General features: G+C 35.5%; 1 protein-coding gene across 1 annotated transcript in view; it reads left to right on the plus strand.

Annotated features, from left to right (window-relative positions):
- Positions 1–11,146, plus strand: part of zdhhc17 (zinc finger DHHC-type palmitoyltransferase 17) — a 54,148-nt gene that overhangs the window by 37,959 nt on the left and 5,043 nt on the right. Inside the window, exons 10-16 of the mRNA XM_003221156.3 lie at positions 305–405; positions 3,137–3,261; positions 4,414–4,476; positions 6,198–6,291; positions 7,214–7,297; positions 8,629–8,786; positions 9,810–9,904. Of these exons, the coding sequence (XP_003221204.1) occupies positions 305–405; positions 3,137–3,261; positions 4,414–4,476; positions 6,198–6,291; positions 7,214–7,297; positions 8,629–8,786; positions 9,810–9,904 (720 nt within the window). The remainder of the gene's footprint in view (positions 1–304; positions 406–3,136; positions 3,262–4,413; positions 4,477–6,197; positions 6,292–7,213; positions 7,298–8,628; positions 8,787–9,809; positions 9,905–11,146) is intronic.

Genomic DNA, 11,146 nt, shown 5'->3' on the forward strand with positions numbered 1-11,146 from the left:
ACCTTTAGTGATTTTTTTTATCAGAGTTTTGATACAACTTTGCTTTTTAAGAAACAAACTTTAAAGTCCCTTTAAATACAATTCATACTTCACATTAAATTCAATTCAAGCTATTTACTACTAAACAAATAAGTATTCAGAACCAGATAAAAGAGTGCATGTTTTAATTTAGTCTTAAGGGTTGTTGTTGTTTTTTTTTTAAACTAGACGGCTTTTTGAACAGGTTCAGATAGATACAATGAGACTGGACACACACACTATGGAATCTTATGTACTCTCATACCATTTCTTTGTTGTTCCACAGATCATTTTTTGATCACTCCATGCATAGTGCATTGCCACTTGGAATCTACCTAGCAACGAAATTCTGGATGTATGTGACGTGGTTTTTCTGGTTTTGGAATGATATCCTTTATAGTGTTCTCAGGAGTTTTGCCTTTTGAATCTTTTCATTTTAGTGATTTTATAACGTAATGCTGATTTTAAAATGCTAAGACTTTTAAGGACAGACTTGTAAGGGTTTAAGAAGAGTAAAGGTAAAGAGTTTGAAAAGGATATGGTTAGAAGGAGTCCTGGAAAAGCCTTGAAGAAAGATGATATTGCTGAAACAAGAGACCACAGAACAGGAAAGGAATGAGGATGGGCACCATATATAAGTGGAACAAAGCAGAACGGCATAGTCGATATGAGTTACAGTAAACCACATTATGATAAGAATTATCATATGATATGATTTATGCCAGCTAGGGACACTGCTCCTCAGCCTTTTAAAAATTACTCCCATCCTTTGACACTAATGGTAAGGAAATGACACCCACTGTTGTTTCATTTTTCAGCCTTTCTGAAAGTATGCCAGTTTCCTTGGGTCCTGCATAGCACCACAAATGATGCTGAAGAAGCAGACATACATTCTGCTTCAGCTTTAGAAGGGCTCTACATATGGCGATGAATGAATGCAGAATCCACAGATTGTTAGCTCCTCTCTCATTGCTCCTGTAATTGTAAATAATATGAATGTATAACACAAAGAATCAATTCAATGATCCTTAGTGTAATACAATTTTCACATATAATTTCTGGAACACTCTATTTCTTTGGGTTTCCAGCCAAAATCTACCATAAAATTGCTCTGGGGGACCTACTGATACCTAAACAAGTGTTCTCCCAAGGCCTCCAGTGCAATTCTGTGGTTAAATTTCCAGTGGAACTTCCAACTAAAGTTGACCATAGAATCACATTGGAGTCCTAGGGAAAACACTTCTAGGCACTGCTAGGTCCTCCAGATGTTTTCAAAGTTCATCATGTATAAATGACATTGCATTCAACGAGTTTGCCTAATAAGCAGGTCTTTATTATTATCCTACTAGTATGCATATCCATTTCTGCTGGGTAACATTTAATTGGTAACAAAAACAAGAATAATTGATTTGGATTACACCCAACCACAAAATTATTGAAGAATTATCTGATTTATAGCAAAATGAAAAATAGTTCAGAAAGTAGTATTCCAGTGATCAGCTTTCTGTTAATTTTTCTTTTTCTAAGTTAGGCTGTCTTGGGTTCATAGCTATCTAGGCCCTGAAGCCGTCTTCCCATTAATACATTCATTGCCTTGGGCTTTTGCTATCAATCATTTTGTTTTCCTAAGCCCTACATACTGGTACTAAAGTCTGTTTTCTCTGTAGCTGCATCAATTATACTTCCATTACTAACACTTTCTCTTTTGGTAATTAATGTTCTTGAACTTTTTAAGCATTGCAACAGATTGTGAGCATGCTGCAGTTGCTTACATTAATTCTATTAAAAATAACCTCTAAATCCTATATGTTCATTTATTTTTTAATACTGTAAACTTATATTCTTTTAGCCATTCAGATACTGCTGTCATTCAGTTTGGCTAAAACTAATTTTTAGGAGTGGGGGAAATGAAGGGGAAGAATTATGACCATCATAATTTATTCTCCTTTTTATGGCCATAGGAAACTATTTTGAATGGAGAACAGTACCTTTTTATTTTCTGAAAAATGAATAATGTGCTTACTGATGAAATGTCTCCTTTCACAGAACTTCTACTGGACATACATTTTCATCAGAAATGAAAAGGGTCTCAGAAGGTTTAATTTGAATAATTAGAACTGACATTTAAAGTTTCAGCATAATTATATATGGAAAAATATTTCAAATTATGATTTTAAAATACTTTTGTTTGTTGTTGCTTCTTACAACATGCAGAATATTTCAGTGATATTCTTCACATTGAAAATGTGTTAATTTCTAATTTATTTGGTCCAGGAACCTGATTTTAATGGGAGATTGCATTTCTAAAAAAATTCTTTTGTATAAGAATATGTACATCTGTAAAAATCCAATGATTAGAATATTGAGAATTTGTTGTAGGTGCATACTCCCTTGTTTGTATATCAATTATTGTACATATTGGGATACCAATGATACATTATGTAGACTTAGCTGTAATATATAAAGCAGCTGATTGTCTTCTGAAATTCTTTGGTGTGCTGCATTATCCAACCCGTGTTTGCAGTATGATCCCTAGAGCCTTTTCCCTTCCTGAACTCAGCTTTTACATGTTTTACATGTTGAACTTTTGAGCATTGCTTTGCTTTTATGGGGAATGAATGCAATGATCCTGTGGTTACTGCAGTCTCTGATGTCTGCTTTCTTGAGGATTGGAATGTACATGAGTTGTAAAGGTCATTTTAGTGTATTTATTGTATTTTAATTCTGTTTTTATCACACTGTTACTATGTAATTTTTTTTACTTTTGCATTCTCTTTTTAAACTTGTCTAGTGTGGAGTGTTAACTGCCTTGATTCCCCATGGGGAGAAAGGCGTGGTATAAATAAAGATAATACAGTAATAAAATAATAATATATTGACCAAGTATATATACAAAATCTTTTACTGAAAGTAGACTTTCTGAAGCAAATTAAGGAGGTTTTATGTGTGAAAATTATATACCCGAATCATTGAGCATCTTATGAGGCATTTAGCATATTCCCTGTGAAAGATTTCAGTAACAACAGAAAAGTTGTTACTGCTTATAGTGTATTAATTAACCTCAGGAAATGAATGCTAATTTGAAAATTCCAGCTCTGTATTCCTTAATGTTTAGTACATCTAAATTTTGTGTTCATCCACCTACCATTTCTTGTCAATAGTGTTGCACTTTTCTACAATTTTGGAAAATCCTGGAAATCAGATCCAGGAATAATTAAAGCCACAGAAGAACAAAAGAAAAAGGTAAAAAAGGTGACTCTTGTATGATGGATGACAATAGCTTATTTGCATAGCTGCTTAAAGTATGGCCCACTTAAAGCAATCCTAAGAAAAGCCCATCCAAACAATTAGGGTTTTATAAGGTAATAAAAATATAATATTAGAAATTAGGTGACTCTATGCAGTGTGTTCAAAGCATTAGTTTTAGTGTTAAAAAGGTTGTGTTTAGAATCTGTTTTAACTGCTGCCTGAAGCAAGGACTGAAGCTGATGTGGGAACGTGAACTGGCTTCTAGCAATAATAACCATATCCTTGAATTAATGCCAGAAGTTTTCAGCACAGGTGGGCAGTACTTCAGTAGCTTAGCCCAGCCCAAATATAGGCCAACCAATTCTGTTTTATTTTTTATACTCTCACAAAAATCAGCAGTTTTTTCAGTAGTTGTACTGGGTAGGATCTAGTCTAGCGTTTGTCTGGTTTAATGATATTTATTGAATCAAAATTTAAAATACTTAAAAATATTATGCAATACATGATTATTGGTTTAACTTCATTAATACATATAGTAAACACATGCTAAATAAAGCAATAACCACAACTTTGTATCCTCATTTGCGCTCCGATAGCATGCTACTTCTGTGCAGGTTCTTACTGAATTTTACTTTCTTTTTACTTTAATGGTTTAGTTTTTCACTGTCTGGCAGTGGTACATCACTCTGTTGTGGCAGTTTATACTGTGCAAATACAAGATAAAATACAAACATTAACACCAATTATTCTTTAAAACAAACCAAGACTGAACAATAGGATTGCAGCAGAAGTTAATACTCTGTGACCAGCAGCTATTGCTTAGAAGGTAATGTTAATAGCCATGCCTTTAGAACCCAACATAGAGTCAGAATTATCTTGTAGAGAATCACATCCTTATGGCTTTTCCTGATAGACCTTAGAATGGACCTTCAAAGTCAATCTTAAGGATTGGGCCTGGAAGTACTGTAAATGGGCAACAGTCCGCTAGTACAGAATTAGTCCAAGGAATCTTGATTGTTTGGCTATTTGGGGGCACAACGTGGCTTGTTAGTGCTTGAGATGATCTAACTGTTACAGAAATTGAGATCTTATGTCTGAATTCAGTACTTAAAATATTAAAGATGAAATCTTCCTATTTTTCTGCAGACAATAGTGGAACTTGCAGAGACAGGAAGTTTGGATCTCAGTATATTCTGCAGTACCTGTTTGGTAGTATGCTTTTTTCCTTACATGTAATTAAACTATAAATTTTAATGTCATGTTTGGTTTTAGAATGAATATATCCTTAGAAAGATCAGATATCCATATAGGATATAAGTGAAGTCTTTGCTATCTGACAACAGAAAGCCAGGATTTAGAAATATCATTTCTTGTTTTTCACTAATACAGAAAAAGCAGTGTGTACCCTGCTGTTGAGATAGATTCAGGAAAACAAGGGTAATCAGGATTCCTCATTTAGATTTTAACCTATTGTATTAGACATCTATTTTCATGGGACCATGTTGGATATAATCCATTATCATTTCCTTTTGGGCATTCCAAAAGACAAATTAAAATTTGTATATTCACAAACCTCATTTTGTACAGAAAGCCAGCCTGATAGACATTACTGACAGGCCTTTCTTTGGATAATGTGTAAACTTTAAAAAAAAATCCACGTGGACAACCATCTTTTTTTGTGCACAAGTCCTTGAAGAAACATTTAAGATGTAGTTTTCATGAACATGCAGGAAGTGCATAAAATAAAAGTTTCATAAATATGAAGCTTGTCTATATTTATTTGTGTCCAACTCAAATGATGGGTCATGTGTAAGTGTGAAGTGAACAAATTTCACTTTCAGCTTCCATTGGTAAGGTCTTCCATTATCACGGGATTCAGCAAGTACCATTGCATTAAAAATCTGTCAGTTCTTTAGGGGCTTATTTTCCAAGTGTGGCCCTTGAGATAACTAGTAACAAAGCCACCCCAGCCCCTCCAAAAAATTAAGTTTGAGGAATCGTGTAGTTGGTGGGGAAAAACACATCAAAAGGCTCCAGATACTTTTTCGGGTAATGTCCCTCCATCCTAATTAGCACAAACTCTCCCAATAGCATCAAAGTCTAGGGGGAATGACATAATAATAATAATAATAATAATAATAATAATAATAATAATAATAATAATAATAGCTACTTTATTTCTTACTCCCCTCTCCTCATGACTAGAGGCGGGTTACAGAATAATTAAAACACATAAAATCTCTATAAAATTTCTATATTTTTATAGAAATTCTAAAATGTATTTCTATAAAAGCTACATATTAAAATGTATTTCTATAAAATACACAAAACAGACATGCACAAAGGATACGCATTTACAATTCATGCTTAAAGACACTCCCTTTAAAATGGTGACTACCATTGAGCTGTTGCAATCCCAAGGTCTTGAAGAGCTAGGCATTAGCAGGTGCAGTGCTTAAGGCATTGGAGCAGACCCTTCCTTGATTTTAAAAGGATATTAAAGTAAACGAGTTAGGGAAGACCTGGTGTTGTCATTTACAATGCAAAGGATTACTTTTCAAAATCACCAGCCTTCCACACAGCCCTATATACCAGAACATCAAGGCAGAAAATCCCACACTATCTGCTTTGAAGTGGGTTATCTAGAGTCCACACTGCCATATATTCCAGTTCAAAGCAGATAATGTGGAATTTTATTCAGCTGTGTGGAAGGGGCCTTGAATACATGAGAAGTAAAACCCAGTTCTTTTATGTAATACTTTTATATTGTTTTATACTGTTTTGTATTGTTGCACTTTTGTATTGTATTTATTTGTATGTCAAAAATCTGTGATCTAAATATTAGTAAACAACTGTAACATAACAATGTATGCAAAACCTTACATGTGAAGTTTTATTATATTGTTTAAACATTAAAATCTATCAAACAGATACGGAAACCAGTGAGGTCCAAACATTGTGGCGTATGCAATCGATGTATAGCCAAGTTTGATCACCACTGTCCATGGGTTGGTAACTGCGTAGGTAAGTACTAAATTAGCCATGTTAAAATGAGTCTGTTTAGATGAAGTGGACTACAGGCCATGAAAGCCTGTGCCAAATAGAACTTGGTATTCAGTAAAATACTTTTGATTCTTTTGGATATGACAGACTTAACCCTAACCCTAACCCTACATCCTGGCAAAAAAGTGTGAAAAAAAATCTGAAATAGAAGCAATGAGATACTTTTGAGAGATCAGAACCAAAAATCCCAATAGCGATCAGGATACTGAACAGTCTTATTTAGACTGCAATGATTTGTCAAGTCTAGTCAGCATTTTGCCTGCTGTCATGAGAACAGAAATTCCTCAGGTGGCTATTTGAAGGAGGTGGGATCATAAATGGTGTTTGTTCAGATTTCATCTCCAGCAATGCAGGGTCTCTCCACCCAGAAAGACCTCTGACCATTTATGAGTATTCCCCACCTCTGCATCTTTTGGAGTGTTTGGGAACGGTGTGGGAAGTTGTTCTTTGGCAGTAGAGCAGGAAGGAATGGCCAAGAATTGCGTCTCCTCGACTGAAATAGTCCATCATTTGTGACCATTGTGTTTCAGACGTTTACAGTCATCCTTGTACTGAATTGGCATCTCAGAGATGATGCTTTTATCCCATTCATGTGTGTAGGGGATGGTGAGTTAATTTTGAATACAAAAAGCCACCAGGCAGGAGGGTTTTTGTTAAATTGTTATTTATATTAATGTTATCCATACATTAGTTTCACAGCTTGAACACTTACAATTCCTAGAGGAGGATTTTGATTTATTTGTTAAGCATGTAATTGTGAAGTTCTAGTATTACAGCAGGAAAGCTAAACTTATGTACTGTTAGGATCACTCTCTAGTGTCTTGTTAAAATTATACTGAAAAAAATTATGTTGATTCTTCCTCCTTCCTTTTTTCCATGTCAGGAGCAGGCAATCATCGTTATTTCATGGGATATCTATTCTTTTTACTCTTCATGATTTGTTGGATGATTTATGGATGTATCTCTTGTGAGTATAATGCTAAATCCCTAACTCTTATGGTATTGCAGTCTGCATGTTTTTAATGTTGTCATTTTATAACATACTAGCTATGCCCGGCCACGCGTTGCTGTGGCAAAGTATGGTGGTATGGGAAATAAAGTATTGAGGAATTGGTGGTAGTTAAGGTAAAGGGTAAAGGTTTTCCCCTGACATTAAGTTCAGTTGTGTCTGACTTTGGGGGTTGATGGTCATCTCCATTTCTAAGCTGAAGAGCTGGCATTGTCCATAGATTCCTCCAAGGTCATGTGGCATGACTGCATGGAGCGCCGTTACCTTCCCTCCGGAGCAGTACCTATTCATCTACTCTCATTTGCATGTTTTTGAAGTTTAGGGTTGGCAGAAGCTGGGGCTAACAATGGGGGCTCTCTCCGCTCCTCCAATTCAAACCTGCGATCTTTCGGTCCAGAAGTTCAGCAGCTCAGAGCTTTAACACGCTGCGCCATTAGGGGATATTATTTCCTAAAGGTTATGAATATTATATATAGATTGTTGAATAAACAACACATAGATAATTGCTCATTTGGATTCTGACCACAAACAGCATTTTTATATTTAACAAGCTTAGGTACTTGATAATGTTCAGGTTAGGTCTTTTGTAACGTTATTTTTTAGACATAGTGATTGTTTGATTTTGGATTTTATGAAAAGTCTCATTAGAAATATGCATTGTTCTTTGGCTGTAAGATGCATATGTGTGTTTGGACTTCAACTCCCATGATCCCCGATGAATTCCCCACCCCGCAAAAAATCCCACCATTATTTAAAGTTGGTCATATAAGGTATGTGTATCAAGTTTGGTCCACATCTATTGTCGGTGGGAATCACAGAGTTGTAATCCACCCAATTCCCAACATCTTCTGCCAGTCGTTCCCCCCCCCCCCAAACCCCACCAGTATTTTAAGACAGTTATGCTGAGTATGTGTGCCAAGTTTGGTCCAGATCCATTGTCAGTTGGGTTCATAGTGCTCTTTGATTGTGGGTGAGCTTCAACTCACAACATCCTGGTTCAATTCTCCCCAAATCCTGCCTGTACTTAAAGTTGGTCACAGTGTGTGGGTGTGCCATGTGTGGTCCAGAACCATTGTAAGTGGGAGTCACAGGACTCTCTGGATGTGGAAGCCATCTTGGAATAGCTATGATAGATAAGTAGGTAGGTAGGCTACCTAACTCTCTGAGCTCTTGCGGGGAGGGGCATGATATAAGAATAAATATTCCACGTAATTTTGTATCTGAATAATAGAAGGGGGTGTAATGCTATTTTTTCAACCTGAAATACATATTTATGTCTTTTATTCCAGATTGGGGAATCCACTGTCACACTAGTTATGCTGCAGATGGTTTCTGGACATATGTTACACAGATAGCCACCTGTTCACCTTGGATGTTCTGGATGTTTTTGAACAGTGTGTTTCATTTCATGTGGGTGGCAGTTCTGCTAATGTGTCAGATGTATCAGGTAAGACACTTTTAGTATAAATGTACAGGGGTTTTATAGTTGCACGTTTAGAACATTGACACAGTCGAGGCTCTGCATACACTATTCCATCCCAAAGTTTTTCCTTTTTCCATGGAATGCCTCAAAGATGTTTAATCTTTGGATGGTGCTGGATTTGAAGACTGCCTTATGGAATTTGATTAGTTTTAGAATATAAAATGATTCTACTTTTCTCAACTCTGTTTTCGTAACATCTGTTATTATAAATTATCATGAGAAGTAGAATCATACAGTAGAATAGAAAGAACCCAGGGAGTTGCATTGGATGCAGCTGTTCTATTGGCAAAGATACTGCATTTTTGAAATTCAGTCTGGTTTTTAAACAGTAAGTTTACTCTAGCTAGTTCTCTGCCTGCAAGACCACATTCAAGATACTAATCTGACATGTTGCTAGTGTTTAGGAAGTCTGTCATGGTTTCTTTCTATTTTAATAGTGGAGGTCCATAATTTATGGTCCATTTAAAAATAATTATTCATTTTATTCACTTCTATATGTTTTAGTAGAGAAAAGCAAATTTATCGAGTAATAACTTCAGAGTTTTCATTTTGGAGTTTATAAACCTCAAAATGGTCTCAAAAGAAAGTTGGAGCTCTTCATGGAAAGAAGAAATGGCAGAAAATCAGAGAATTTGCTAAATAAACAATTTTCTTGTCAGGTTCATAGTTATTGGCAAAAGAAAACCTTAATCTTGATGTTAACATCTTGTTCAGTATACTTCAGACCAGTCACTTAGTGGTTTTACTGAGAGTGGGTTTTTTTTTGGTTTTTTTTTTTGCATTTGTGAGCTGTATGAAACATATGAACACTAGTATGTATTGTAGGAATGCAATTTCATTTGCAATAACTTGTTTTTTAAAAAAACTATAAAAATGTTGTAAAACTGCAGCCTTGCCCACTAAAATTTAGAGGTGTTGCTTTAGGTCTACTACATGATAACTCTCAGAATTTTAAATGCTTGTTCGCTGTTCTCCATTTTTCTTCAGATTTCTTGTTTAGGTATCACTACAAATGAAAGAATGAACGCTAGGCGATATAAGCACTTTAAGGTGACAACAACATCCATTGAAAGCCCATTTAAGTAAGTGTGTGAATGAAATGTATCCATATTTATGTATACAATTGTAGTCTCACAGAACAGTCTTTGTGTTTTGTGCTTTCCTAAAATGTGTTTATCTTTCCCTTTATGGTGCCAATCAGGAAAAAACTTACAGGAAGGGACAATCTCTTTCATAACACTGGTTTGCAGCTTCCACAATCCATCAGCATTGACTGCGTGGATTGGGGTTGAGATAGTTCATTCCAACCACATCTGGAGGGCCACACGTTTCTCAGTAAAATCTGGATTATGATTTTACTTTAAGACAGAGAAAGAGTTCCTGGGAAGATTGATCAGGGTTTCCCATGTATCTCATTGGCTTTTGTCTTCCTAGAATGTTGCCGAGCAATCTTGGAGAGTATTTTGAAGTTAGTTTTTAAAAAAACGAAAAATGAGTTATAAGTGGCAGCACATTGTTTACTAGGAATAGAGTATTATGTACAGATCAAAACTACCAAAATGTATCAAATCACTTTGGTACACAGCTTAGAAAATTGCATTTTATAGAAAAAAATTGTAAAATTTGTTCAAATAGATTTGGTACCTTTTGGAAATAAGCTCCATAAATGTATTTTAAGGAGTCACACAGTTGGCCATTCCTATTATTTCAATTGAGCATCATAAAACCATTTTTAAAAATAAAAAATCAGGGACGTTGGTTTTATAGGAATTTGGCATTTCTGTGTTGTAAGATGTGACTGAACGAAATTAGTATTGAAATATTAGTAATGAAATCAGCATCCAAACACGCATTCTCAACTTTAAGAGAGCTGACTTCCAAAAAATGAAGGAATTACTGAGCGGCATTCCATGGACACCAATATTAAAAAACAAGGGAGTTAAGGATGTATGGGAGTTTTTCAAAAGTGAAATACTCAAGGCGCAAATGCAAACAGTGCCAACAAAGAAGAAAAATAAGACAAGTGCAAAGAAGCCAGAATGGATGTCCAAAGAACTTCTAACTGAGCTAAAGCTCAAAAGTGACATGCATAAGAAGTGGAAAAGGGGAGAAATCACCAAAGAAGAATTCAAACGTATAGCCAACACCTGTAGGGAAAAGGTTCGCAAGGCTAAAGCACAAAATGAGCTCAGGCTTGCCAGGGACATAAAAAACAACAAAAAAGGCTTTTTTGCTTACGTTGGTAGAAAAAGGAAGAAAAAGGAGGCGATAGGGCCTCTGCAAGGAGAAGATGGGGTGATGGCGACAGGGGACAGGGAAAAGGC

The sequence above is a fragment of the Anolis carolinensis genome, chromosome 5 (assembly GCF_035594765.1).
Source record: "Anolis carolinensis isolate JA03-04 chromosome 5, rAnoCar3.1.pri, whole genome shotgun sequence".
Classification (NCBI taxonomy): Eukaryota; Metazoa; Chordata; class Lepidosauria; order Squamata; family Dactyloidae; genus Anolis; species Anolis carolinensis.